Here is a 27572-nt window from a genome sequence, read left to right on the forward strand (position 1 = left end):
TGATTGTTGTATTCCGTCGTCACGTCTTGCGTTGCTGTGTCGCGGCTAGATGGCTGTCGCTGCGTTCGATGAACGTGTCATATTTAGTAGCTTACTCGTAGATTTTGTTCGTCCCTCTCTGCCATAGCCACAACGGCTCCTCTACAGATTCCAAATCAACGCTAGGGGACGCTCGATAGCCCGTAGAGGCCATTCCGACCCGCAGAAACCATTGTGGCCACTGACAGATGTGCTTTTTGTAATGGTAATTCTAAAAGTTGAGTTCTCGCTGTATGTGGCGTTTTCGCTGTGGAGAAGACATGGCAGCGTAACCTAATAGCCGCCTGCAGCTCTGACCTCTAACGGTTATTTCGATCAGTGTGGGCAAGGAGGCGCCCACGACCTAGCGTCGGCGCTTCTCAGTGGATGTAGCAATGCGGTACGCCGCGAGGTTCCTGCGCAACACGACATGCTTACGCCGTACAAGTCCCGGGAAATAAATGGTGCAATTTCTTCTCGTCTTATATCGCCGTGCCTCGCTTGCCGACATCAACTACGCATCGATATGACTGACGTACATAGCCCCCTTCAGATACTTCGACTGGAGCCAGCTGACTCTTTTGCTTCCTCCGCCTAGTACAAACTCAGCAGTAGTTGCCCCCAACCCAACTACGACTCTGTGCGTACGTGCCTATAGAGGAATGGCTCCGGCATGCACGGCTTGCCGGCGCAGAAAGAAAAAGGTACAAATCTACGCTCCACACGGGACCAGTGGACTGATCATGAGATAGTGCTGCCGAAAAATGTGAACACTCCTTTTTCTTCAAGTAGAATGTCGTCGAACTCAATTGTTCACAAATTAGTTGGATTATGGACTTGGACGTGATTATAACCTGACGTACCATTATCGTGGGATCGTAAGTCGGAGATATGTGGGATCCAGAGGCAACGAACACAGGACTATTCGGAGGTGCAGAAGGTATGGTTACACATCCGATATACAGTCGAATGTCCCATACATTGCGTTCGTTTTTGCTACCTGTTTGTACCTCGTGTCCCAGATCTGATCCGTGTAACGGATTCTTTTGGTCACATTGAGTACAGTACCCCTCCCGATTTAAGAGAGCGGTGTTGCCACGCTCCAAGCATTGCGGACAGCGGTTCAGAGGCTGCAAATTAGAGAATGGTGTTGGGGTGGTGGATGACATGTTGAGGTGTATGGCGAGATACGGAGCCCTTCTGGCCGACTGCCAGTGGCTGTACTTAATACCTGCTTGCCATAAACCTCCTGAAAAATCATGTGTTCGATGAGCCCCTCTTACCCCCTTCACAAATTTCGCTTCTGGGCTTATCCTTGCCAGTCAAGCCTTGTGGTATGGATTGAAGAGCTCACATCAAGTCGTTTCGTTCCGTAAGGTCTGGAACTCCTTGTGACCCAGCTCACCGGGTAGCGAGAGGGGCTGGCTGAGATGGCTCTTCCGGGCACATCATCCCGAGCCTGTCAAAGCTTATCCCGATATGCTAGGAAAAAGGGGCGGCCTGGCCGAAGCATTGCCCCGCAAAGACGCTACCAATGGCTTGCTCCTGCATGCATGAAGGCGCGAGCAACGCGAGTCTATGATTCGAACAAACCCTCTGAGGTGGGGTGACCCAATTCTACATGACACTGTCCACTCTGACACTGTCCATTGCGCAAGTCCACCTTCTATCGTGTTGAAAATCTTTCCACCTCCTTCAAACCATGAGTGGCGGCATCGATCAGTTCCACTGGGCTATAGCGCAGCACGCTGCACTTTCTCGTAAGCTCTTCCAGGAAATTGTGAACGAGTCTATCCTTGCCCACTTACTGATAGAGATGCAGCTAAGGACAGCGAAGCTCGCGAATTATCTCAAGCGGAACATAACCTCCTTTACGTCCTCTTCTTCTTGTGTCCTGACTCATGGTCTACGGCAATTGAAACCATACAACGCATTGATCAGGGTACTGGAGTGGAACGTACGACGCCTCTTCGTGAAGTGTTGTGCGAAATCTTGAAAACTTGGGGTTTCACGCCTTTGACAATCACCGACAAGGGTGATATCCAGCGACTCGACACATTGAAAGGAATGCTTCGGTTCATGAAATTATCATTGCAGACCGCCGCTACGGAAGCTCAGCGAGCGCAGATCGATCGTATCCTTGGCACGAACGATGAACGGCCCTCGCAGCTCAGTGTGCCTAATTTCAGCCTTTGAAGAGATCTGGGATGATGTGATGGACGTGGCTTCATCATAAAATGGTTCTGTTAAGCTCTGGTCATTGAATTGATGGAGCAAATTTGTCGTATGGTGTACCGTAGAATCTTTTCATTACCTTGCAAGATAGTAATTGGGAAAACAGCTACTTAGTGTTAAAGAGTGTGTCAAAGCAAAACATTACAGTACATTTCCCCACGCACGTCATTGCACCTAATTTCCTTTCAATTCACAGTGTCTTTTCCTTCCAAATGTGGCTTAGAAGAGACAAAAAGACCGCATACTTGAAGCAGACTCCAAAGTGCTCCTAGCGCTGCGTCTGCAGACAGTTCATGGTTGGTGTTCCCTGAATCTTCATGCTCATTGCTCGCAGATGTTGGCTCTCCGAGAGCAAGTCTGATGCAAAAAAATATCTCCATGAACTGCTGGAGTGAATTTAGGTCATTCTCGTGGGACAGAGGCGTAGGGTTTGATCTGATCAGATTAAGATATCGTCTCAACAATGACAAGTGGACACGCACCGTAGGCTCCAAAGAGCACCACCAATATTGCGGACCTTCTCGGTCGTAACAGGCTGATGCACTCCTGGTTGATTCACCAATGTGTTACATATCATGGCGAACAACAGGAAAGAGGTACTGAGCGCCTTTAATAATTTGTCCATCTTGTCCTCGAGGGGCTTTTCGTAATTGAGCCCAAGGTCACGATCAAAGAAGGCGATTGCATCCCTGCCGCTCTGACCCTCTTGAAGCCAGTTTGTGAGTGCAAAGGAAATAAGTATATTTTGATGCTTCTGATTCATTGTAAATGTGTGAAAGGTGGTGTAAAGATCTGTGTGTCGGTTGGTGTAAGCAATATGAGCACAGGGTCTTCGGCCTGTACGGTTGTTGGAGATTTCTAAGCCCACATACAGCGCATCAAGATCTGAATTCGACCGATAGATTGGTTCAAATGAGGTAGTGGCATGTCGACCTGCTGTGGCTTACCGATGAACATTCGAAACTACCAAGCTTTACCGAAGGAACGATACATGTGCATGAAGATATGTGTCGGCAAGCCACGCCAAGCTTCGCCGAAGGAACGATACATGTGCATGAAGATATGTGTCGGCAAGCCACGCCAAGCTTCGCCGAAGGAACGTTACATGTGCATGAAGTTGTGTGTCGGCAAGCCACACCAAGCTTCGCCGACAATTCTGAGTGGAACACCTCTGGGCTCATTGGACCGTTCGCCTGCTCATGGCCTTTGTTCCTGATCTCTCTCGTTATCTCTAGTATTGCTTTACCCACCTCTGTGGTCTCCTTGGGCGCTGCCCTCGCCTCCCCCGCTACGTAAACATTATGTTATATGTTCGCCGCAGATCATTGAGCGATCTCCGGAGCATTCTTAAGCTCATTCTTGATCTCGTCAAGACCCGTGACCTTGGTCTTGGTGTGTGCGATACTGAGGCATGTAGCGTGACGACGTCTTGAGCAGACGTCTGCGTGCGATAATTCGCGTTAAGTTCAAGATGCGAGATTCTCAATGTTGGCGTATTATTTATGATTCTCCGGGTTCGGATGAGTGATGTACGCGAGTCCATCCATTAGTACCGGATCAATACTTATTCCGTGCAAGAATACCCCGCTTTCTGGGCTCTCACGTCGAACTGTCATCAGAGCCGTTACCAGCAGCCAATATGCAATTCTTCTTCCTCGAGTTGATTGAGAGATTAAAAAACACTGTACGAAAAGGATGGGTACTTCGTGGTGTTCGACATCCCGAGAGCGTCAGTGATCACATGTATCGAATGGCAATTATGTGCCTCATGGTACCAGACGTAAGATTAGTTGCGCCCTATTGCATTATACCAGCATTGAATAGATTCAGATCGATGATTTTGTTCGTACGAGGGCTGTCACCATGTCTCTAGTTCATGATATGGGAGAAGCGCTGATAGGCGACATCACTCCATCGGACGGAGTTAGCAAAGGTCCATTCAGCCTATGCATCATTTGCCTGGATGCTGACAGAAATCAGAGCAAAAGTTTGAGCGAGAAGAAATGGCGTTGAAATTCCTTGCGTGTACCATTCGCTCCTCGAATCCGAGTTTCGCAGATTCTATTTTGGACTTGTGGTATGAATATGAAAGAGGAGAATCTCCAGCGGCAATGTTGGTCCGAGAAATCGACAAGCTAGAGTGTATCCAGCAAGCAAATGTGTACGAAGGGCGAAGCGGTACAGACTTGGGTGAATTCATGGCACTGAAAGAGAAGGTTACCCTGCCAGTGTTGCAGCCTTTGCTGAATGATTGCTTACATGAGCATGAAGAGTTTACGAAACGGACGAAGACCCGTTTAGTTGTCATCTTCGTTTCAGGTAAGTTTTCGAATCAAGTCACGATCTAGCTAATAGTACCAGGGGGTCCTGGCGTTGGAAAAGGAACACAGTGTTCTCTTCTTGCAGAAGAGTTCGGACTGCACCATATTTCTGTCGGTGACCTACTGCGGGTCGAGGCAGCACGCCCGGAATCTCCATATCGCGACTTCATACCTGAGAGCATTCGAAAATCTATACTCCTCCCAGCTCAACTCACAACTCAGCTCTTGCAGCAAGCCATAGTCCAAGCACGCTCGCAAGAGAAGCACAACTTTCTGCTCGATGGCTTTCCCCGAAGCATCGCACAGGTCGTCGATTTTGAGGACAAGGTGAGTTTTTCCAGGTCATGACGGGCGTATACTAACTCTGAATGCCAGATCTCCAATGACTACGCGACTATCTCGTTGACGTGTACTGAGACGGAGCTGTTGAATCGTCTGCGCAACCGCTCATCGCTCTCGGAACGTATAGACGACAATCCGGAATCGATCGTGAGAAGACTTCAAACATTCAACGCGAACAATGCTGAGGTTCTCGGTCATCTCAGAAAACAAGGGCAATGTTTCGATGTATGTGTTGATTGACAATGATAGTGGCCACGCGTTAACATAGATGCAGGTTGAGTGCTCTGGCTCAGTGAGTGAAGTTTATACGGATGTACGTGAGACCGTCCAACAAATTCTCCGCATTTCCGAAAGTGCCCCAAAGACCGGGCCTAACTAAAGTCGGTCATGCTCAGCTGCTCGAAGTGTTGTGATGGTTGTTTATTAAATGCCAATCTGCATATAGAAAAATCGACGCTGTCTTCGTACATCCATTTGTATCGTTCTTTAGCTGACCCCTGAGGCACAATTGTGTGATGCTCAAGAGACATGAATGGTTCGGGCGTGTCGCCACGAAAGTGGAGATGTCCCAAGAGGACATTGCTTGCGTGTAGGCTTCGGTCTATGAGTCTACGTGCAGGTTCCGGATGCCGCCATATGTACGTCTATCACAGATTAGTGCACTCCGGAGAAAAAATGGATGAGATGTACATTGCTTGCGTCGAGAGTCCAGTATAATAATCTGAATATATCCCTTTCTCGCGTATGCAACAGAATAACTGCCGAGATGAAGGTAGCGGTCCACTCGCGGCGATATTTTTGGCGCAAAGTACGTGAGAGTGCTTTCAAGCATTCTGCTTCTTTATCTGCACAGTACCGCTCGAGTCTACGATCCAGCTGGTTCTGGAGAACGCGCGGAGCTGGCGTCGTGTTGAAAAGGAATGACCCTCGGTTCATTACGAGTGGCATTCCAAGGGACCCAGGAAAGGTTAGCTGCCAGCCTTGCATAAGGAGTCGATGGGCAGACCACAAGCGCAATGTTCTTTGGATGAGATCATCCTGCGTACAATCAGATCATCTGTATAGTTGTTCTGAGAGGTTACAAACACACCTGTAAGTAGTTGGATGCATGCTTCAGAACGGTGTCTAGCCAAGTCGAGCCGCCCTTTGCTTGGTTGAGGAAAAGGTCTACGTGCTTTTGGACATAATCGTCCATAGCTGCATCATCGATGGGTTTGGAGAGAGCGAACGCAGTAGTTTCCATGCTAGCCCAACCTTGAGTCGTTTTGTGGAACAATCGTATCTGATCGGAGTTTGCGATCTCGAAAGGAGAACAATCAACACTCAGCGTTGGTCCACAGGGCAAGTGCTGCAGGTCTACTGTATATATGGGCACATCCATAACGAGGTTCTCCCAAGCAAGCTTCTTCTCGTAAGGAAACTGCTGCCCTACCAGAGTCAGTACGTGAGGTAAGACGTCTGTTATTGCACTTGCATTTCACAAAGACCGACGTTTCAGTGAGTCTAACTCGACTGCAAAGTGAGGCCGGAATGTGAAGCTCTTGGCAACCAGCGCATATTGAGTTGTTACGGTCTCTACACTATATGTTGTCAATAAGAGTCTAGGTCACAAGCGGAAATGGTACCTTCTGCTTCCTGAGCCAACAACGAGCGCAAGGTGGTTGCTCACCGGCAGCTGTGTCCTCAGTATTCCTATACTGGGCATCCCCAGGGCAGGCTATGATTGCTTCTAGTGATGTTCCTGAATCGATTCGACCATCGCAATGCAACAGGTAGTCTTCAGACCGGAAGTGCTGAAGTCCTGGGACAGGTTCAAGCAGTGCCATAGACGATTGAGCTAACAACTCAGCTTGAGCAGAAACCTCAGGTGGACCAGATACATAATTGGTAGCAGTAATCGAGGGGTCCAACGTAGTGTCGATACCATACACTTGCTGGAGGATGATGAGGAGATCGAGATGAGCGTTATCTGAAATGTCGTAGTACTGCTTCCAAACCTCGAGTGGGTGCGACATTGTGTCGAGAGAGCGACTGCAGCCGGAGCTCGAAGTTGTTGAATGTCTGTTGGATCTGGGCGCCAATCCTACAAAGTTAGATAACAAATTGCGAACACCACGTTCCTTGGCGGAGAGTAAGGGCTTTATGAGCGTGTCTTACGTCCTTGCGGAAGCCGAACGTCGCTGGCTTGAACGCCAACCTGCAGACAACGTCTGGTCTGGCATGTAGATGCGCAGATGCGAGTTCACACTCTCTTTAAGACCTTAAAATTGAGACCTCAAAGCAGCAAGGCCCTTGAGTGGACAAATAAACCGTGTATTTGACAATGATGAAGGCGGGACACGGTTCTCTGCACTCTAGGTGCTGGTGTTATAGACGCAGAATTAGTCGGTGCGGGGGCGGGACTAGTGTTTCGTTCCCCGAATGACCTGGACGGTGCGGTTGCTGTTGACCCGACAACCACAAAACATCCACAATCACGCCGACCATCATTACCATCATCGCTTTCACTGTTCCTGCGCTTCCATCTACGTCCCTTTTAGGACACGTGCAGAGATGAAGCGCGCAGGATGCGAGCTTGTCTACACAACGCGTAAACGCCGTCGCGCCTCGTTGCCCAGTTTGATGCTCGAGAACAATTGCAGCAATTGTCTGGAGCCAGCGGCAACATCTACCCCGCCTTCGACCTCGTCCCCACCCAACCCCAGCCTTGCGCAGTGTCTCACCGCCCCTGAGGAAGCAAGCACACCTTGGGCGCAGCGCGCCCTTTCCATCTGCAGCTGGGTCAACGACGTCTCAACACGCTCTCCTTGCATCGAACCTCCTGTCTCTTCTCCCTCGGTCGATGCTCAGGTACTGGACACCATGTCAGACAGCTCGAGACTACGTCACATGAAGGCGCAGAGACGTTCGCGCTCCTGCAGCCCGACGAAGAAGAGTTCGCAATATCGCAACACCGTGCTGAAGCCCGTGAACATCATTGTTGACGGTGATCATGATCTCCCACCCAATATCGAAGCGCTCCTCCCGGAAGGACTGCGCGATCTTCTCGACCATCCGCAGATTGCTCCTCTCACCAACCATCACACACGCAATGAACCTGCGGATGAACATAATGGCAGTAGAGCTTGGACAGCGGGGTCGGCAAGTGAGGTCAATCAGCTCGCAGTTGTGTATCGAGACGAGTGCTGCGAGCTGGCGAGGAAAACTGGCTCTGAGCCAGAATACAGGACACATCTCTACGGTGACGTGGTGGAAAAACTCGCCAGAATCCAACCCTGGCGCCGCACTCTCAGTGCTAATTGCAGCGACAAGCTCTGGCTCGCCTCGCTCAAACCACCCAATCCGACCCCTATACTGGCTTTGCCCTGGCCACCCCTATCAGCAAACCCTGTAGCTTCGAAACCCCAAGAGCACGTGTCATTGGAATCATGTCAAAGTTCATTTGATTCCAACATCATCCACGTGCGACCTGACAGCATTCCCTTCAATCTCGCCTCCCCACCTGTGTCCACAGAGCCAAGCGAGCCCTCGTCCGCCAGCGATGTGGACGGTACAATCACGACGCCAAAACCAGATATCACTGTTGGGATTTCTCGAGAGGCTTTCAGTCGCAATCATGCGCTCCTACTTGATTACTGGCAAAGTCACAAAGTGGTTCTCAGCGATCCGCACACCACACAAGGCGACATGCGCTTTCCGTTCTTCATCATTGAAGCTAAGGGTTTGAGCACCGATGGCAACCTTATAGGGGCACAAAACCAAGCCGCAGGAGGTGGAACGTGTGCAATTAGGCTGCTGGCGTCTCTCGCAGCGCAAGATCCCGAGAACGACGCACCACGCATTGTTTTTAGCTGTACGACTGAGGGCGCTATACACGAACTCTGGATCCACTACCAAACAACAGACGAGGAAAATATTCCGTTGCACCATATGGCATGTTTGGGAGCCTGGAGGACCACACTAGGTCGCCATGCCAGTGAATTTGTATCAGCGCTGGCGGTCATCTTTTCCTGGGGTGCGAACGTCTTTTTCCCGCAGATCACGAGGGTTCTGGATAGGGTCCTTAACCCAGCGATCTCTGCTGGGTGACTTACACCATAAGATAACTGCTACCGAGCGTATGAGGCACGTTCATGGCTCGTTCTATACCTTCAGCGGTGATTACTTTGGGGGTGTATGAGTTCGTGTTGAGGATTCTGGGATCTTGACTCAAGATGGCCTCTCGTATTGATGAGAGCACCAAAGACGGCTGGTGTTTGCAATATGTAACATCACAACCTCTCCACTGATCTCTTGTGGAGTTGATTTTAATCGCGTCTGATCTTGGAACCTTCTTTGACAATCTGAGTTAGACCGATCGTCCCGAACCCCTGGATCACCCTCACTTTAACTCAATACAAGTTAAGATGTCATGGATGGTATTGCAATATGTATGTCTGCTATGCTCGATACTCAAGTCACGTACGAAGGCCGTACGCTGAACGCTATATATTGTAGCCTTCCAGAGATCTCCGGTAACGCTCCTATAACTCTTCGCATTTGCCTTGATGCTGCAGGACCAGCGTGAGGTTGTTCATGCTCGTAAGCGTGGAAGGGTGATACCATCCAAGCTCTTCTATTTTGCCTTCTAGTGATTGCCTTGCCAGCTCCTCAGACTCCTCGTATCTGCCCTGACACTGAAGCACTAGCGCCAAGTTGCTCATACTAGCAAGCGTGGAAGGATGACGCTTCCCAAGAGTCTCTCGGAAGCCACTTAGAGCTTGCTGGTTCAGCTTTGTTGCTTGCTTGTACTTGCCTTGGTGCTGCAGTACTAGTGCCAGATTACTCATGCTTGTCAGAGTGTCTGCGTGGCATGATCCCAGCATCTTACTTCCTCTGAGTGCCAAACGGTTCAGGTCTTCCGACTCTTCGTACCTGCCTAGATGCTGTAACACCAAGGCTAAGTTACTGATGCTTGTAAGCGTAAAAGGATGCAGTGAGCCCAGCGTCTTCCTGAATCCTTTCAAAGCTCGCCTGTTCAGTTTCACTGCGTCACTGTGATTTCCCTGACTTGAAAGGACCCCCGCTAGGATCTCAACGCTCAACAGTGTCCGATCGTCATTCGGTCCCAGTACTCTCTCCCTTACTATTAGCGCTTGAGTGATCATTTCTCGCGCTATGTCGTAGTCCGCTTGCTTCCATAGATACCATGCCGCATTCGTGACTATCTGCGCCCATGCTTGCCATGACTTGAGAGTGACCGGAACGCTGTTATAGGCCACGTCAACCTGCGGAAGCAGCTGCTGGCATCTTGTCCAGTTCTCGAACTCTCCAGTAGGAAATTGTTGTGCAAGATACTCGAGGCAGGGGTCGTCTTCGTTGCTTTGTGATAACAAAACGGGTATCGCGCCATCGTCTGCTTGTTCATTGTTCATGTGCCGGTGCCAATCGGTCGCGAGGCGCAGAGAGTTGGACTGGATGTTTGGCGGATCTTGATTGCTCGTAACGTCTGTATAAGTCTCCAATATTTTGAACTTGAGATACTCCAGCATGCTAGGCCTGCGGACACTGGGTTCCAAAACTGGGTGCATATTCCAAAGTAGAGATACGAGTGCGGATTGTGGGTGAAATCGATCACCCAAGCGACACTTGTCAGTGCTGCGATGACAGAGTGCTGTCTCCGCATTCCTGAAGATGTTGCCTGCGGATCACGGCAGCTGTCAGTCCGGATCAAGAGAACAGAATTCAACAGATAGTTGAGACACCGTTTTCATGTCCCTGTTTCTCTGCTCGTCTTTGAGTACGGGATACCGTATCTTGTTGTTCTTGAGTACGGGATACTGTATCTCGTGGGATGATTGCGCACGGAATTTCGGAACACTCACAACCTCGGGAAGCTTTTGCATGTTGAAATGTCGACGTGGCACAGCAACGTGCTCCCTTGGAGATACTCCCCGACTATCGTACGGCACTTCACCATCAAGGGACTGCCCTATCTTATGGTTCTCCTCTCCAGTCTCTTTTAACATACCCAGATATGAACCTGCGGTACGGCGATCCGAGCGAATGTACATCGTCGGTCTGCACTGATATGGCATTGCGCAAAACATGACCTTGTCAGTCACGACACAACTGGACAAAATGTCGTGCGAGTATCGACCCAAGGATATGCTGGACCCACCCCCCACCGCCAAGATTCACCAGCGCGACTCGCGATGCTGGCGCAGAGCATCGCTCGCGGATCTGGTCGAGCAGAACGGCACGGCTGTGGTGGAGTCTCAGGGCGTGGTCAGCGCAGCGTTGAGTCGCGCGTTGAACGAAAACATGGGAGCGGCGGTGGCTGACACCTCATGAATTTTCTTCTTCGCCCAGAAACAAGCTGTAGCACTGTAGATATAGCTATCGCGCTCAGAGGTGAAATTCGGCAGAGCCTTCTATACACGTAACAATTGAAAATCTAGGTGGCACAGTGAGTGGCACAGCAGACACGGAGCCAAGAAGCGGCCAGCAGCAGGGATGTGCTCCGAGGCCTAGGTGCGCACAAAAGCTTGGCGTCTCGCCTCACCCATCCCTTTATTCATGCATCGGTTTTCTATATTCCGTTCGCTCTGACGGGTAGCCTTGTTGACTTCTTGCATTCACCCGCCCGCCCGCTGTCCGGCCCATTACAAAGCTTCATGCGACGACAGATATCTGCCAAGAAAGCGTTCGATGGACCCCACTAGTCAAAAACGCTTTAGCCAAGTTTCGATGTGAGACCACGAAGTGTTGAATGCTCTCGTTGCTAATGCCACTCAGCAAAGCGTCTCTTCGTCAACGAAGCACATCAATTTGTTGCGCACTCGGAACCTCCAGGTAGACGGGTGATCAGCAGATCATCACACACAATGTCAAGTACACAGCTCGTAGCAACTACGTTGGAGTGTCTACACGGGATCAGCCGTAGAGGCTCTGAAGACGCCACCATTCTGCTAGTACTCTTTTCATTCCTCTCCTTAGGTGAGGAAGTGCCCAGAGATCTTCTCGTCCGTGGAGCGACACCCCGCAGTCGCTGGACTATGCAAGGCGAAATGGAGCACATCGACGCGTCGACCTGTGACCTCTCTTCGGACTTGTCGAGTCTGCTTTCCGATCCTTCGAGGACTGAAAATGCTCTTCGCACATCGGAGTGTTCCATGGACCAAGAGTTTGCGTGTCGCATCCATGAAGCCTTGTCTGAAGAGCAGACTGATTTTTGGAGACGTCAAGCTTTAATCGTCGCATATAGAGCGATCCATTGGAAGTATCTCGAACCTTCGTAAGTTAGAGCCGACCTTGTAAACAGATACGCTTCTGATGCTACAACAGCGTTCAGAGCATCGAACTGTTCGTTCCACACCTCAAACATGCCGTGCAAGCATTTGATGGTAGCTTTGAGTGCCTGCCAGAGAGCACCCGAGTCGACCTTGCCCTCACTCTTATCGAATCCTTTCGATTTCCGACTATGGAGTGGAAAAGATTCGCAGTCATTCAAGCGAAAGCAGCGGCCCGTGGGCTCAACCATTCGTATCTGAACTCTTGCATTGCACAATCACAATGCATCTTGGATCGACTTGCTGGCAACATCGACAAGGCTGTCGACGGTCTTCGGCATGCTGTGCAGTATAACACATCGCCCAATGTGCCGAGACAGATGCACTCTGTAGCCGGCCAAATAGCCATTCAGCAGTGCCTGAACTTCATCCAGGTGGAAAACATCTCAACTGCTCAGCAAACACTAGAGGATTGGGAACCCATTAACCCCCCATCCCTAATGGAAGACACTGTGCTTCTTCGAAAGCAAATAATGCTTGGGAAGAGTTTGCGCTACCAAGGCAGATTTGAAGAATCGCGGATAAGTCTCGAGAAAGCGTTCAGAATAGTCAATAAGCGCGGCGTCGACACCTTTGATGAGGATCTGAGCGACCTTACATGTGAGATGGCAGACACGCTACGGGAGCTTCACGAAACAGGCTCTGCAGAAGACTATCTCCGGATTGAGATGACACGGCGAGAGCACAGCAGCCTCCCGACTCGAGGCTTGTCTGCCCTGCAACTATCTCTCGCGGAGGTCATGTTTGTCCAAGGACGATTCGAAGAAGCAGTTGAGATTTGTCTCGAGGTCCAATCTCGTGCCGGGCTTCTAAGCTGCGCTCACATGTTATACGAGCCAAGATTTCTCACATCCAGTCCAACTTCAACGAGGCTATGTGCTTTTGGAACATAGCGTTGCAAACAATCCACAAGTTGCCCAGGACTAATGGCCGTACGACCCGTTCGATTGTCTCCTCCATTTCCCGTTGTTTGTATCAACTGGGCCATCTTGAGATAATGCAGTCGTCTCTTAAGCAGGTTCAGACCCTAGATGAATTAGCAAAACCTGATAGTGTCCAACACTGGATTGCAGGCACGCAGGATTGGTTGGGTTGGTTGGATAGGTCGGATACTGATGAGCGTAGCCGTTTGTAGCAATATTGTACCAATTGATGTGACAGTCAATTCTCCAGTTCGTGTCGTATAAGGACAGCTTGATAGAATGCCACACGTTCGTGTTTGTGTGTTCCAACGTGTTTTATCACCGAGCGGCCCACTCAAGCTCTATATAATCATCTCCCAAGTAGATTTTTCAAAAGATGGCGAAGGTCCGAAGTTCGAACCTGTCCCGTTATACCGTGCGTCCCGGCACGTAGGGAAGGACGTTAGGGCGGAGGTCCGAACTGCCAATCCGTCTCTCGACATGGTGTGTCTCTTCACTTAAGTTAGGGACGCACCTTACCTTGCGAAGCTGGGCACACGTGAAAATGCGGGTATCTTGTAATGATTGAGAAGCGAGGTCACTAATTGCATTCTGTACGTGTACGCGAAGTCATGGCATTTGTAGAAACTTGTAACTACGTGGGTTAGGTCACATGAAATCCTATTGTAGAAGGCACTGCCCGGTGGGCAAGTGCACTTACCTCTGAGCGGAGAGCTCCTGTACAAGAACATCACCAAAACAACAACAGATAGCAATACAATCACTGACCACAGCCTCTGGAACGACACTGCACACGCAGTTACAAAACTACATACTGCTTATATTACGCACTGTAACTAGCACTATTGCCTACAACTGACCAGAGCTCGAAGAAGACGCTTGCCCAGTCTCCGCGAGATCCATCCTATCACCTATATCAGCAGGAAGAGCACCAGAGTCAATAGTAACTCCTCGAAGAAGATCCTCATCTTCGTCTTCATCTACTTCCTCGACCTTAGTGCCATTTCGCTCGTTTTCTGGAAAGAGCCACGGGGTCTCCTCCAGATCGACTGGGGTTAGAGGTTTCCGGGTCTGCGGATGAAGTTTCTGGATCTTACATGCCTCAAAATACGTCTGCCTCTGCGTGTACGCCGTCATCATGCTTGAGAATTGCTTTTCCCCAAACCTTTGCCCGACGAGCTGTGTGAACTCTGTCCTGCTGAGTAATTCTGGGTCGGGTTTGTCTTTGTACACCACCTTCATATAGCTATCCGGACGACGTTCCTTCGTTCCACGGCCTACGTAACCCTCAGCTCGAGGCATTACCACGCATGGGCCGATGCTCTGGATCGGATGCGCGCCTTTTATGTCTCTCTTTCGTTGCTTCAGATCAAAGTTGACCACTTTCTGCTCGGCCAACTTCTCTGCACCTCCTGGTCCCAAGTCGCTTCCTTTCAAAACCTTGTAGTACTCCAGCCCTGGCACGTCGAGGCCAGCGTTCACAAAGTAACGATTGAACCTTGCGTTGTCTGTTGTGGAGGCTCTCGTCGCTATGAGAGGCCCATGCTCCGTCATGCCGTTGTCGTACTGGAACATTTCGGCCACATTTGCTCCTAATGTTAGCGATGTGACATCAATATTCCGGAGCATATCTTCCGTGAAGTTGGTACCCGTAACAAATGAAGTAGCTGAAGCTCCAGCAATGGGATTTACCACTTTGGCAGTCACGCTTGCCGCGGATGCAGCAGCTGAGCTTGCAGTGGATTCAGCAGTCACAGTTGCCGAAGGTTTAGTAGTCGCATTTGCCGAAGGTCGAGCAACGTCTTGTGAACCAATTTCGGGACCGCTCGGAGGCTGTTGGAACTCTATAGCTCGCACCACACCTACCGCTGCCTCTTGTTGACGGAGCTGCTCTAGGAGCCTTGTGATACTGACCTGGACTTGTTCGTATTGTCCGTCCTTGTAATGCCTAAGCACCTCCCCCAGTATGGACATCGGTAAGGAATTATCACCTCTCGCCTCTTCCAGAGCCGTGATGGCCTTGTTAGTCTCCTCCAAACGCTCGATCAACCCGTTTGCTCTTCCTATGCCCTGTTCTGTGACCATGCCGTTGACGCATTGAACAAAGTCGTACATTGGTTCAATAACATCGCCCCATTGATCCAGCTGCTCAAGCGTTGGTCGTTCCATTTCATTTTTGAGCGCATTGTAAAGCTCCATATTCTCCTTAGAGCTTGAAACAAAATCCTCGAACACAGATTTTGCTCGATGGCTCAAGACTGAGTTCGGTGGGATACCCTTTGCTTGTAGATTGTCCAGGAAAATCAAGGCTGTTTGGAGCAGCTTCGTCTTCTTGTCCTTTCGAGCTGCCAACAACTTCTCCTTGTCGACCTTCTTGATTTTCAACTCAGCCGACTCCTTGGAATCAGATTGACATGCCGCTAGTCGTTGATTGTAGTCTGCGATCTTCTTGCTGTAAGCTGCTTCAGAAGGTAGGTCACTAAGTTCCTTCAGTGCTTTCTCTATGGCGAAGATTTGCCCGTGGAGTTCTTCCATTGGAAACCTCCATCTGCTGAGTAGTTCTTCTTTGGAAGGCTGTCCTGCTTCCTTGACACAGCGAACCTGCAGCTGTTTTCTACGCAGCACCTTTTGACTTTCTGACTGGCCAGCAAGGCCTTCCTCGAGTTTCTTTAGCCTCGTAAGGTAAAGTGCATTGGCCTTGGTGTTGAATTGTACGTCGACATTTACGATCTGATTGCAGTATTGCTCGATATTCTGGTTTGCCCGGTTGACGATTTCTATCCGTGGTCCTGACAACTCGGCCTTACCGCCTGGAGTCCACAGTAGTTTGAGCATAAAGTACAAACCTCGCCATTCCTTATCAACCGGTGCAGGTCGTCCCTCAGGAGCTTTTCGATCTGATCGCTTACTCATGTAATTTGAGAAGCCTTCGTTTGCCGTAGCGGCCGCTTGTCTCTTGTCTGCGGCGTCTCTCTTGTCATAATACCCTTCCCCTCGCTCTGCCCTTCGAGCCAGTTTCGCTGCATGCTTCTCGTTTCTCCTTGCCGTCTTTGTCTCTTCATCAGCGTTCACATCACTTTCTGAATCAACGTGAGAAGACAGTTCGCTTTCGTCGATTGCATCATCCTCTTTGGCATCAGCGGGAGGGGCATCGCTCTCGACTTCTTCAACGCCCTCTCCTTCTCTAGATATAGCTTTCGACTTCCCTTTGGACTTTTTGCGTGGATCATCAATTGATGCTTCGCTCTCATTCCCTTCTGTATCTTTCTTCTCTTCAATTCTGTATTTCCCCTTTCCCTTTCCCTTACCATGTTTCGCCTTCGCTTGATCGATGTTCAATGACGCCGAACTAGGCCCAGGAAGAATAAGATCGGTTGACATTGTGGTAAATAAGTTTCGTAGTGGGTAGTGTATGTGAAGGTGATTAGATCTTGAGTCCGGCTCAAGTTTGGGAGTTTGAGTTTGTTCTGCTCCAGTATATCCTGAAAGAAGAGACTGCTTTTATATAGCAATTACGAGCAGTATTCGTGGTCTCATTGTTCTGGAACCAAGCTACTGAAAGCGGGTCTACGGTGCGTTGACGAAGTAAGAGATGGGTAAAGATGAAACCGAATCCTGAATCCAGGACACATAGACCCGCACTCTATGTGATAAAGATTGCTCCGCCTTGTGCGGCTGGAACATCAGGAAAGAAACCATGGCTCTTCATCTTTCTTTTATCGTTCTAGCCTTAGGAGTCGTGGTGCTGGCCTCCACACCTAGCTTGGACACTGCTGGCCCTAATTCGTGGGGCCAGCCTCAGCCATCACACTTGCCGTGGGCATGGAACCAGACCGCTCAGACCACTGAACCAGCCACTCCAGCAAATTCAACGTACACTGGTGAACCCAAAGCCACTTCAACAGTTGATGTGGGCGGTCGAGCGGAGCTCGTGTTCTCTCCTTCTTCGCTAAACGCATCAGTGGGCAGCATCATTGTGTTTAACTTCCTTGCTTCGAATCATACATTGACCCAGAGCACCCTATCGAGCCCTTGTCAATACAACGGAGGTTTTGACTCTGGCTTTAGGCAGTTCAACCCAGCAAACATAAGCGGAAAGTTTGTCATTGAGTATGAGGTTCAGAAAGAAGATCCGCAGTGGTTCTTTTGCGCCCAAAGTGTCAAGGCATCCCATTGTCACGCAGGCATGGTTTTTAGTCTTAATCCTGGTGGGGCGCATCCCGTGTTTTTGCAGAATGCTCATTCAGCAGTCACCGCGAAAATTCAACCCACACTTGCCTGCCAGCAGCCTACATCGGACCAGCCTTCTCACAACAGAACTGTGGCGGCACCGACTGGAACAATTTCGGCCAACATTGGACCAAGCTCTATCGCCATATCTCCACCTATCTCAAACTCTGGGAACAGGAAACCCATGATAGGTCTTGGCCTACTTGCAAGCTTTTATGTGCTATTTTTGTAGAATATCAACATGCCAATGGCTAGATTCCATAGTAATAAATACATACCATCCGTTATTGGCCAACCACTTGCTTCTGTCAAGTCCTCAATAATCAGATAACGGGGCAACTTGTACATTGTGCCATAAATGCGGTTTACGGCACAGACAACGATAACATACAGGAAACGTAATCCTGAATCGTACCCCCGCACGTCCGCAATTATGTCATCACACATGGACTTGCTGCGCTCTTTCAAATCCCTTTTTGTGCCTTAGTACATTTTCATCTACTGGTTGCCTTTACTCTTTGTGTTCTTTCGTTATCAGAATCGGTGGCATTGAGGAAAAGCCAGGGGAGCAGTGCGTCAAACAAGAGATTTGCCATGGAATTGGTTTCCATCCGATCAGCTGTGCCCGGTTGACAGGCCCCACTTCATCTTAAAAAACCATCTGTCCCCAGAGGCCTGCCGTTTTCCCTCAACCACTACAACATCAACCCCGTGATGATTTGTGGTGTCTACTTCTTATACATCCTGCCGCGATGACCCAGAATCACTGCCCAGTGTCCTGTTTCCTGATCCCAGAACCTTGGCTCGCATTCCCGGACTACGGCAGACTGCTACAGAGTTTCCAGAACCTCCCAGAACTTCCCTTGGCCCTCCAAGACCACTGCGCATCGTCAGTTTGCTATTGCTGTTGTAGGTTGCGCGCCGTCAGGCTGCGTCACTGCCCCTTGCCCGGAGCTTGAGAAAGCCGGCTGTTTGGGCGACGCAGTCGGCCGCTTCCTGCCTCAGTATGTTTGCCCCTGAAAAAGCCCGCAATCGGCCGCCTCCTCGCCGCTCGCCCTTGCCGCCCCCAGCCACCACTATTGGATCGCACCTGAGCATGTCTATGCGGCAGAAAAAGAGGGATGGCATCAAAAACCGCCGGCGGCACGCGAAGGAGGCGCAGGAGCGGATTCGGTATAATCTCCCATTCCAGGTCCCTGCTCAGCCACGCATCTACCTCGCGAAGTCCAAGTTTGGCCCAAAACAAGCGCCTCGCCTAGGGAAGGCGGCTCGAAAAGCCGTCGAGGACAGGCCATTGACCACAATTGCTCACAACAGCACCGTCACCCATGCTGGCATCCCAAACCCGAACTACGCAGCCGACTCAGACATCCCACGATACGCGGCAATTCGCTTCCACAATTGCGTACCTGAGAACGAGGCGGAGAGGCTGCTGGCTCAGGTGAAGGAGCTGAAAGATGTGTGTTCTACAGCAAAATTCTTCTTGCGCAGATGCTAATAACTACAGGCTAAGATGCCGTTCAAAACAACAGCGGCCCACGGCGATACCTTCCTCCAAGCCTGGATTGGGTTGTGGCGCAAGTACTCTTGTGCACCGTTTGTGTCTGCAGGACGTATGCAGAAGAAGCCTATCCTCGACGAGGGCATCAAGAACCTCATACGAATTCTAGATCAGAGCCTTGCCAAGGCCGCCGCATACCTACGCGATGTTGACGAACCGACCTACAATCGCATGAGATGCAGCCACAGCGACATCTTCAGACTCGCCTTGTCCGGCGTCGATCGGCATCGAGCCGCAGGGGCACACAGGGCATGGTTTGCTGAGGATCCAGACCGTGTTCTCACCTCCTCATATCGCTTAGGCGGTGTTGGGAGCATGATGGCGATGTCTATATCCACAGGTGCTGGCACAAGCTATCATTACGATGAGGGAGACGATGGTATGTAAAGCCACTTAGCCGATAACGGCTGCTAACATGTATAGGCCATTTCTACTCGATGATCCTCGTACTCGGCACCGGTGGCCTGCTTAAGCTTCCTGAGACCGGCTACCAGCTCTACGTGCGCCCAGGGGATGTCGTATTCTTTCTCGCCAACCAGCAGTTGCACAAGCTCGAGATTGATTCCGAAATTCCCAATGCCGTCCAAACAGTCTTCACGTTGTGGACTGACAAGCTCGCAATGCAGGCAGCGAAGCCGTCGCAGTACAACGATTTCTATATCGTTGAGCCTGACGCAGAGGACGAGACGGAGGAGCGATGACAGTCAAGAATAACGACCACCTAAGATGATTGATCAATGCTCCAAGGCGAGAAGATATCAGTAATCAACTAGACACGTCAAGGAGATGGCAACGTTGCGTAGGCCGTTAATCCGTCAGTGTCTACGACTACACAGAGAAAAACGGCCGAAGCCTCCACGGCGGTGGAGAGATCTGGACGGTCGCCCGTTCAGACAGGAGTTCACACAAGCTACCTATAGCGAGTTTGCTAGCTGTCAAGGAAAGGGTTGCTTTGCAGAACAACAGTAACCGCAGCTACAACAACAGACGTACAGGCACTGCCACTTAGGCAGGTGTTCACGTACAGATTCAACGAAGACGGGTACCTGTACAAGTACACGGCACGACTACTCTCCAGGATGAGCAGGGGGACACATTCGCGGCTAGACTGGCAACACGTATATTCAAGCCATCGATGGCAATGGCTGCTGCGTTTGGCCTAGCGTATCAGTACGATGTTCTCAATGCATTCCTCAACGCACCGCTGGGACAGCTAGTCTACGTACGAACGCCAGAGCCTGAAGGACGCGCCACAGTTGTGGTGCAGGCACCTAAAAGAGACGTTGGTGAAATTGCGATTAGGGCCGACCAAGGACATAACTTGTTTGATCGTGTTCTTCTACGCGGACGATATAGTCGTCCTAGTACATCCACAGTAGCTTGAGCATCACAGTCAGTTTGAGAGGCAACTCAAGGTGGCATACGACATGCGGTGTCTAGGAGACCTGATGTGGTTCCTGGGCATACGCGTAATAAAACATTGGACAACAGGAGTCACATGGCTAGTACGAGACTCGTTCATTTGCAAAATATGACCCATCCCAGAAGTCAAGAGAATACCCAGCCGTATCGTTGACTGAGAGCTATCTGCAACCAAGCCAGGAAGAGCCAAGCGTCAACCATACACAGACAAACCAGCAGCCAGTAGGATCACCGGCCTATATGTCGACCTTCACAAGGCCCGATGTGCCACGAGCACACTCAGTCTTAGCACGACACCTACAAAACCCTGGACAGAAGCATCTAGCGGCTGCAACACATGTGCAGAGGCACCTGGTTGGTACCAAGCACCTTGCTATCTGTCAACATCTGGCGCAGCATTTGCGGACGACGAGGAATTACGACAGAGCTCGTACGGACACTTGCTCAAATCGTACAAGATGAAAGGCAACACGTCAACGATCAGTCACAAAGTCTACCACAGAGGCTGGAGGAGAAGTGAAGTGGTGGAACAGAGTGTTCAAACACATCCAATCCAGCCCGGATGCAAGACCTGTCATCTACTTTGACAATGAACAGACTGTAGGAATAGTCACAAAACAGGACGATAGACTACACGAAACTACGTCACGTTGACACGCCAGATGTGGCTAGGGGGTACAGCACAGTCGTCTACACGTTGTCGGGTATCTATCAGCAGACATGTCAGCAGCTAGTACGACAGAAACACCACAAGTTTGTGGAACAGCTAGGTCTAGAGAACATAGAGCGCTGCGTTTGTACTTTGTTGCTCACGGCAGCTGGGGGGGATTCGGCCCGTACGAGATCCTACCACCCTTGTTCTGGACTAGCACGTTCCAGGGTCAGTATATAATCGTCTTCTCCAAGCTAGATAGCAACAGTCCTGCAATATCATTTACCGTAGCTATCAATGTAGTACAGCGGCTACGTCGCTAAGGTGCGTCCCTAAGTGAAGAGACACACCATGTCCCGAGACAGATTGGCAATTCGGACCTTCGGCGCCTCTCATTTGCGAGTTTGTAGAGCTGTTGTTTATAAGCGATGTCGAAGAGCTAATTCTTCCCCAGGCTAGCAGACTCCGACCAGGATCTCTGCAGTGTTGGTCATGCTGTCGATGGTTTCGTCAACGCCGTCAAACGAGCCTTTGGCAATACCCCCCTGTCTATTCGCCACCTTAGGGCTCTTTTTAGATATCGGAGGGCTTGGAAAGAAGCGCGTTCAAGGAAGGTTATTTCCCCAGGTTTTGGAGATCACTTGAATCTAGGAACGTGCATGCCGGGAGCGCCGTAGTGCGGAGGAGGAGACCCCCGCCGACAGGCCCAAGCTGGCGGGCTGCATCATCACATCTTGGCATGCATGAGCCTGCATTAGTGCATGTGTGGGCTGCCTGTATTCTACTGTAATGAATTCGGCGTTATACCCAGTCTGTACGAGGCTTAAAATAGATGTGGCGTATGCTGCTGCCTTTCTAGAAGCGTCTACGACCGTATGCGCAGAGCCGTTGTGTGCTGCGGTCCCCGCTTGGAGTCTACCTGAACGCTCCTCGGCCTTCCTTTTCCCATCGCCAACACGTCCGTAACGATGGACAAGGCCAGCCGCGTTCTGGCGCAGCCCGTTCCTCCTGGCCTGTCTAGATCATACCGTGCTCTCGCAGACCGTGGCGAAGTCCCCCACACAACCCTCCACCACCGTGCGTGCGGCCGTCGCTCGATTGAAGAAAAGGCCCAAAGCCAACAGTACCTCACTCCGTACGAGGAGGATGCTCTTGTGCATTTTGTTCTACAGATGTCTGATCTCGGACAGCCTGTGCGAATCAAGTTCATACGGTTTCTAGCCTTCTGCGTCACCCGCCAGCGACCCGAGACAGACCGACCGCTGAAGCCGCCCGGTAAGAACTGGACTCGAGGCTTTGAGAAACGTCATCCAGAGACTCAAGCGAGAAGAGTCAAAGCGCTGGACTGGAATCGTCACGAGAAGAACACCTACTGGAAGATAACGCACTGGTTCGAGGTGATAGGGAGGGTGCTCCAAGACCCGGCTATCTTGAAAGAGAATGTATACAATATGGACGAGACTGGGGTCATGCTATCAATGCTAGGCTCAGTCAAAGTCTTGGTAAGTAAGGATGACATGCGAGACTACAGAGGTGCGCGTGTCAAACGCACAATGATCACCGCGATCGAATGCATCAGCGGTGATGGTAGGTACCTAAACCCTATGATTATTTGGCCAGCCACAACTCACCGAAGCAACTGGACTTCATTCCCTACCCCCGGGTGGCAGTACGCCTGCTCTGATACTGGATACACCGACTCGTACATTAGTCTGCAATGGCTCAAGCGTGTCTTTGATCCCGAAACCAAGCAACGAGCTAACAACAAGCCACGTGTGCTTATCTGCGATGGCTTCGGTACACATGAAACCCTGGAAATTCTCGAGCATTGCTTTGAAAACAACATCATCCTGTGTCGTCTTCCTTCTCATACTTCTCACAAGCTCCAGCCCTGCGACGTTGCTGTGTTTGCTCCCTTGAAGGCAGCCTATCGCGAACAAGTCGAACGACTAGAGCGCGGAGGCGTCAACACGATTGGCAAAGAGCATTTCACTTCCCTTTTCAGTCCTGCGAGAAAGAAAGCCTTCACCCCGAAGAACATCATGGCCGGTTTTGCTTCAAGCGGCCTATTTCCTTTCGATCCAAATAGGGTGCTCAGAAGTATGCCAAAGCCCGTCGTTGACTTGATCGTTCCTAAAGTCGACAAGGTAACCGTGAGGACTTGTTCTCAGAACGAAGTACCGCAAACGCCAGCCACGCCAGTATCAGCAGAGGGTATTATGTCGCTACACGATCTGATCATGAAGCAGGATGCTCGTGCTCTTGACGAGACAAGCAAGCGAGACCTGCAGAGGCACCTCCAGAAGTATGCCAAAGCTGCACAACTATCCTTCGCAAAGGGCGCACTGCAGCAGAATCACATCCAACTCTTACTAAAGATCAACAATGAAGCTAAGGTTCGACGATCGACCAAGCCATTGATACTAGGGAGGGCAAAGGTTATGGGCTATGATGAGCTCAAGGAGGCACGAGAAAAGCGTGCCGAAAAAGAGGCAGCAAAAGACGCTCAGGGCAAAAGAAAACGTGGTCGGAAACGCACGAGTGCTGCGCCAGAGGTAGACGTGGCAGAGCCGAAGCCCAAGGCGGCGCGAGTGAGCAAAACATTGAAACCAGTAATGTCCCCGATCGTGCAGATGAGCGGAACACCTGTAGCGGAGGGCGGGACTGCATCGAAACCATGGAAAGCCCCAGTGGCGCGGATGTACTAGCATTAGGACTACAACGTGATATCGCTGCATGAAGTTGAAGCGCGAGTCGGCTCAAGACAGATCCGCGTGGGCTGCAAACCCTGCAGTGAGACATTGATCAGGAAGAGAAATTCTTCGGTGCTACAATCGTGACAGAAGGCCAGCTTGCAGTGTCCTGCTGCGCTTTCCCTTGCGCTCACCTCACTCGTCACCCATGCCTGCTATGCCCATTATCGTGCCTGTCACGGTGCTTGCTGTCGCCCAGTGATTATTGTGTGCCTCATTATTTCCCACTGTGACCGGTCACGTCGCCAGTGTGTCCGTCATGGCGCTTTGCTCATGTTCGTACGACGTATGCGAGATGGAGGTTGCAGCTTGTACAGCTATAGCGGAGAGCAGGGGCAGGGAACTCCTGTGCCCGCTTGTGCGGTAAGTATGGCTGGGATGAACCAAAGGCGACAGATGAATGACGGTCGCACGCGCAGGAATGGGTGGGCACAGACAAGTGGATGCAGTTGCGAACACAATCGTTCGGGTGCTGTTACCGCTCACAGTTCGTCGTATGCATTTAGTACGCACGCTGAGGGTGGATGAAGGCGTTATTCAAGATGTTCTGTAGCAGTGGTGGTTGTTGTCGCTGCGCTGTCCGGTACTGGAGAGCGGACGGCCAATAAGGCTGATTTCTTGGCAGGCATCAGAGCGCAGTCGCCTTGCAGGTGGATGCTGCAAAGAGGCGCAGCCTGCTGTGCCTCAATCCTACCCCGCAGCGTCGAAGACCTGTTGCAAGCGCAAGGGGAGAACCAACCTTCACTATGCAACACGTCACGTAACGGACATGGTCGTCAGACCTACGACTTTGATCCATAATGCGGAAACGAGACCGCATTCAGAATCACGTTCGCGCATTGTTCGCGTCAAACACTACCCGTTCGGCACCAACCCACACAGCTCCACTGCCGCCTGCGCAACGACCGTCTTCTCCCCGGGCTCCACTTCCATCGTCCCCGCCATGTCCACCTGCATCAAGCGCAGGTCTGTCGGCCGCACCAACGTCGCATAGCTTGGTGCTAGAGAAGGCGTTAAGGAGAACATTAGAGAAGCTCCCCGAAGCCGAGAAAGCAGCGTTTGCGCAGGCGTCGAAGACGATCGACGAGCGAGCCCTGCTTTCCCGCGTACAAGCTTACGATGCGGCGCACAAGGACGACTCATCTTTTAGACCTCATGCTGAGCGTCTTTCAAAGTTCCTGGGTCTACTCAACAGATTCATGGGAGGCGTGGCTATAGGCATCCAGGCGAGCCCCGAAATATCGGCTCTGGTGGTTGGCTCGGTCAGGGTCGTCATCGACCTCGCCCTGAAGTTCACACTGTATTTTAGCAAGCTAACTGACATGATCTGCACTTTTGAAGACTACCTAGGTCCTCTGACGGAATATGTGAAGGCGGCAGATATCAATCTTGTAGAGACGACAGTGGTCAATGCTTACGCGAACGCGCTCAGCTTTGGCTGGAAGGCGCGACGTGTGTTTGTTGACGACAACGGCGATCAGCGGAAATGGACATCCCTCAGAGCATTTATGCGCCAGCACTGGGACACGTTCGAGTCAGAGTTTGCGACCATTAAAGAAGATCTGCAGCACCATCTCGACGTACTGCTGCACTCTGTCCAGTCGCTGCATTTTGACTTCTCCAGGAAGGCTGAGTGGGCAAGGCGGCGTGAAGAAGAAAGTATGACTACCTAGTCTGATGTTACGTGTTCATATTTGTGGTTGACAGATCTCCAGGGAAAGAGAGATCGGCATTCCTCGCCTGGGTGTCGAGCATCGACTTCGAGAAAACCCACCAGGACACTTTTACGAAGAAGCAAGAAAAGACATGCGACTGGCTAATAAGAGAGCCAAAGTATCAGCAGTGGTTCAACAGCTCCACCTCATCCCTCCTGTGGTGCCACGGAAAACGTAAGCAACACTGTGCTTCTCTTAAAAACGAGACCTGCTGACAACTTGCAGCTGGGATCGGCAAATCCGTGCTTTCGTAAGTGAAGACAAACCCTATCTTGTTTGAAAAACCTCATTCTCAATCGCAGTCGAGGTCGAACGTTATTGAAGATATTACAACAAGGATTGGACTGCGAGAGGATGTCGCCCTTTGCTTTGCTTACTACAACTACCGGGACACGCGGCTGAAAGAGCTTCATCAGATCGTAGCTGCTCTGCTCAAGCAGTTGTGTCGAAGGAAAGACCGGTTGCCCTGCGACCTGCTCCAGACCCAACATGATGCCTTGCCTTCGTCTTTGGTAGGCACGCAGGAAAGATTCGTATCTCTCGTCACAGATCTATCTCAGGTATACGTGGTGTTCGACGCTTTAGACGAGTGTCCAGAGCAAGAGCGAAAAGACATCCTTGGATTCATCATTGGTATAGTGACGGCGCAGGTTCGATGCCATGTCAAGGTGTTTGTCACCAGTCGGAATGAAATGGACATTGCCAAAGCCTTCGGAGACAAGCACATACCTACGATCCAGATCCAGACCGAGAACGTCACCGCCGACATAGAGACTTTCGCTCGCAGTCAGGTCGAAAAGCTTCAAGCTGGGGAGCATGGAAAGACACTCTACGTTACCAATAACAAACTCAAGGAAAAGATCATACGGACGCTCGCTACGAAGGCAGAAGGGATGTAAGTTTATGCCTAGTAGTCAGCGTAGAGGTTTTTGCAGGCTAATGTGTTATAGGTTTCTTTGGGTTAATCTTCAACTAGACAGCCTCTGTCAAGCCAGCAAGGCCCATAAGGACCAAGTGGTGGAAGCTGCACTGGAGGCGCTACCCCAGGGCTTGCCAGACACCTACGTTCGGATCCTAGAACGGATCGAAGTCCAGTCCCCGTACATGAGGGATTTGGCAATCAACTGCCTAGCTTGGACAGTCCATGCTCGGAGGCCTCTCAGCACTCGGGAATTACAACACGCGCTTGCGATCAACTCGAAGTGCACAGTCAGACAGGATTTACAGACCGATCCTCCTCAAGTAATCCTTGAGGCTTGTGGCAACCTACTAGAAGAAGCCAATGACTCGATCCGTCCGATCCACTACACGGTGCAGGAGTTTTTGACAACCACTGTTCAAGGGCTGTCGCAACGAAGCATACGAGCAAAACTTCTGGATTTGAAAGCTGTGCACGGACAATTGAGCTTAGCGTGTTTCGCGTACATCCGACTAACAGCACTCAAAAGACCAGCTGAGTCATATGTTGACCTTTACCACCAACTTCGAAAAAACGATTTCGCCGGCTATGCATGTCAGAACTTCGACTATCATGTTTTCAGTTGCGAAGAACCTGCCCTTGATGTCATGGACCAACTGGAGACGCTTTTGCGACAACAGAGTGCGTGTCTTGCAGCCATTTTGCAGATCAAGGTGTTGCGAGATGGCCACGACTACTGGGATATCCTGGAGCGCTTCAATCGCATGGACTTCTTAGTAACTCCTGGTACGATCGTGTACAGCACTAGTCTCTACAACATTCCCAGCGTAAGGCAAAAATGGGGCGACCAGACGCCCCCAACCTATGCGTTACACCTGGCGGCTTCTGCAGGACTTACTAACGCTGTAATTCGACTCCTACAGGCAGGATGCGATATCAACGAGAAAGACAGCAATGGCAGCACCCCGCTGTACTATGCGTGCCTCCACGGCGACGTGGACACCGCTCAGGTGTTGACTAACAAAGACGCCGAGGTCAACGCGCAGGGTGGAAGATACGGCAACGCACTGCAGGCAGCTTCAGCTGGAGGCCACGAGCAGGTAGTCAAGATGCTGCTCGACAAAGACGCCGACGTCAACGCGCAGGGTGG

General features: G+C 50.9%; 12 protein-coding genes across 12 annotated transcripts in view; 9 read left to right on the top strand and 3 right to left on the bottom strand.

Moving 5' to 3' along the window:
* The first annotated feature begins 3876 nt into the window (after positions 1-3876).
* On the top strand, positions 3877-5376 carry BU25DRAFT_357980 (cytidylate kinase). Its single transcript, XM_033703588.1, has 6 exons — positions 3877-4033; positions 4084-4186; positions 4234-4565; positions 4602-4901; positions 4950-5141; positions 5191-5376. The coding sequence occupies exons 1-6, from the start codon at positions 3893-3895 to the stop codon at positions 5293-5295; spliced, it is 1173 nt and encodes a 390-aa protein (XP_033567189.1). The 5' UTR covers positions 3877-3892; the 3' UTR covers positions 5296-5376.
* A 100-nt stretch (positions 5377-5476) lies between these two features.
* On the bottom strand, positions 5477-6288 carry BU25DRAFT_304826 (uncharacterized protein; the record flags this gene model as incomplete). Its single annotated transcript, XM_033702048.1, has 3 exons — positions 5477-5560; positions 5607-5954; positions 6007-6288. Coding segments are annotated over 3 exons (714 nt in total), but the record flags the coding sequence as incomplete, so codon positions are not given.
* A 1250-nt stretch (positions 6289-7538) lies between these two features.
* On the top strand, positions 7539-9005 carry BU25DRAFT_330271 (uncharacterized protein; the record flags this gene model as incomplete). Its single annotated transcript, XM_033702349.1, has 1 exon — positions 7539-9005. One exon carries the CDS (start codon positions 7539-7541, stop codon positions 9003-9005), a length of 1467 nt encoding a protein of 488 aa, XP_033567191.1.
* A 434-nt stretch (positions 9006-9439) lies between these two features.
* Positions 9440-10063, bottom strand: BU25DRAFT_330420 (Kif17 kinesin; the record flags this gene model as incomplete). The annotated part of the gene is made up of 1 exon (XM_033702357.1): positions 9440-10063. One exon carries the CDS (start codon positions 10061-10063, stop codon positions 9440-9442), a length of 624 nt encoding a protein of 207 aa, XP_033567192.1.
* A 1452-nt stretch (positions 10064-11515) lies between these two features.
* On the top strand, positions 11516-13382 carry BU25DRAFT_436649 (uncharacterized protein; the record flags this gene model as incomplete). The annotated part of the gene is made up of 4 exons (XM_033708959.1): positions 11516-11647; positions 11694-12192; positions 12243-13035; positions 13089-13382. Exons 2-4 carry the CDS (start codon positions 11783-11785, stop codon positions 13380-13382), a joined length of 1497 nt encoding a protein of 498 aa, XP_033567193.1. The 5' UTR covers positions 11516-11647; positions 11694-11782.
* A 637-nt stretch (positions 13383-14019) lies between these two features.
* On the bottom strand, positions 14020-16762 carry BU25DRAFT_471155 (uncharacterized protein; the record flags this gene model as incomplete). Its single annotated transcript, XM_033710809.1, has 1 exon — positions 14020-16762. Exon 1 carries the CDS (start codon positions 16549-16551, stop codon positions 14020-14022), a length of 2532 nt encoding a protein of 843 aa, XP_033567194.1. The 5' UTR covers positions 16552-16762.
* Positions 16763-17056: 294 nt separating this feature from the next.
* BU25DRAFT_309881 (uncharacterized protein) lies at positions 17057-17491 on the top strand (the record flags this gene model as incomplete). The annotated part of the gene is made up of 1 exon (XM_033702115.1): positions 17057-17491. A coding segment is annotated over one exon (435 nt), but the record flags the coding sequence as incomplete, so codon positions are not given.
* A 528-nt stretch (positions 17492-18019) lies between these two features.
* Positions 18020-19879, top strand: BU25DRAFT_87477 (uncharacterized protein). The gene is made up of 3 exons (XM_033712193.1): positions 18020-18859; positions 18914-19340; positions 19385-19879. Exons 1-3 carry the CDS (start codon positions 18407-18409, stop codon positions 19660-19662), a joined length of 1158 nt encoding a protein of 385 aa, XP_033567196.1. The 5' UTR covers positions 18020-18406; the 3' UTR covers positions 19663-19879.
* Positions 19880-20051: 172 nt separating this feature from the next.
* On the top strand, positions 20052-20237 carry BU25DRAFT_309483 (uncharacterized protein; the record flags this gene model as incomplete). Its single annotated transcript, XM_033702111.1, has 1 exon — positions 20052-20237. A coding segment is annotated over one exon (186 nt), but the record flags the coding sequence as incomplete, so codon positions are not given.
* Positions 20238-21400: 1163 nt separating this feature from the next.
* BU25DRAFT_357993 (uncharacterized protein) lies at positions 21401-21807 on the top strand (the record flags this gene model as incomplete). Its single annotated transcript, XM_033703589.1, has 1 exon — positions 21401-21807. A coding segment is annotated over one exon (200 nt), but the record flags the coding sequence as incomplete, so codon positions are not given.
* Positions 21808-23137: 1330 nt separating this feature from the next.
* On the top strand, positions 23138-23743 carry BU25DRAFT_330386 (uncharacterized protein; the record flags this gene model as incomplete). Its single annotated transcript, XM_033702353.1, has 1 exon — positions 23138-23743. The coding sequence occupies one exon, from the start codon at positions 23138-23140 to the stop codon at positions 23741-23743; it is 606 nt and encodes a 201-aa protein (XP_033567199.1).
* Positions 23744-24471: 728 nt separating this feature from the next.
* The window catches only part of BU25DRAFT_87515 (uncharacterized protein), a 4144-nt gene continuing 1043 nt past the window's right edge, over positions 24472-27572 (top strand). The window contains exons 1-5 of the mRNA XM_033712194.1: positions 24472-25447; positions 25504-25677; positions 25729-25753; positions 25811-26398; positions 26454-27568. Coding sequence (XP_033567200.1) covers positions 24589-25447; positions 25504-25677; positions 25729-25753; positions 25811-26398; positions 26454-27568 — 2761 coding nt within the window. The 5' untranslated portion in view covers positions 24472-24588. The remainder of the gene's footprint in view (positions 25448-25503; positions 25678-25728; positions 25754-25810; positions 26399-26453; positions 27569-27572) is intronic.

Source organism: Macroventuria anomochaeta, assembly GCF_010093625.1.
Source record: "Macroventuria anomochaeta strain CBS 525.71 unplaced genomic scaffold BU25scaffold_2, whole genome shotgun sequence".
Lineage (NCBI taxonomy): Eukaryota > Fungi > Ascomycota > Dothideomycetes > Pleosporales > Didymellaceae > Macroventuria > Macroventuria anomochaeta.

Bases quoted from the DNA above. Each gene is read 5' to 3' on its own strand.
- BU25DRAFT_357980 (XM_033703588.1), top strand. From the start codon at position 3,893: ATGCAATTCTTCTTCCTCGAGTTGATTGAGAGATTAAAAAACACTGTA. The intron at 4,034-4,083 runs GTAAGATTAGTT...GAATAGATTCAG, and splicing joins TGTGCCTCATGGTACCAGAC to ATCGATGATTTTGTTCGTAC. The intron at 4,187-4,233 runs GTCCATTCAGCC...GACAGAAATCAG, and splicing joins ATCGGACGGAGTTAGCAAAG to AGCAAAAGTTTGAGCGAGAA.
- BU25DRAFT_87477 (XM_033712193.1), top strand. From the start codon at position 18,407: ATGTTTGCCCCTGAAAAAGCCCGCAATCGGCCGCCTCCTCGCCGCTCG. The intron at 18,860-18,913 runs GTGTGTTCTACA...CTACAGGCTAAG, and splicing joins AGGTGAAGGAGCTGAAAGAT to ATGCCGTTCAAAACAACAGC. The intron at 19,341-19,384 runs GTATGTAAAGCC...TAACATGTATAG, and splicing joins TTACGATGAGGGAGACGATG to GCCATTTCTACTCGATGATC.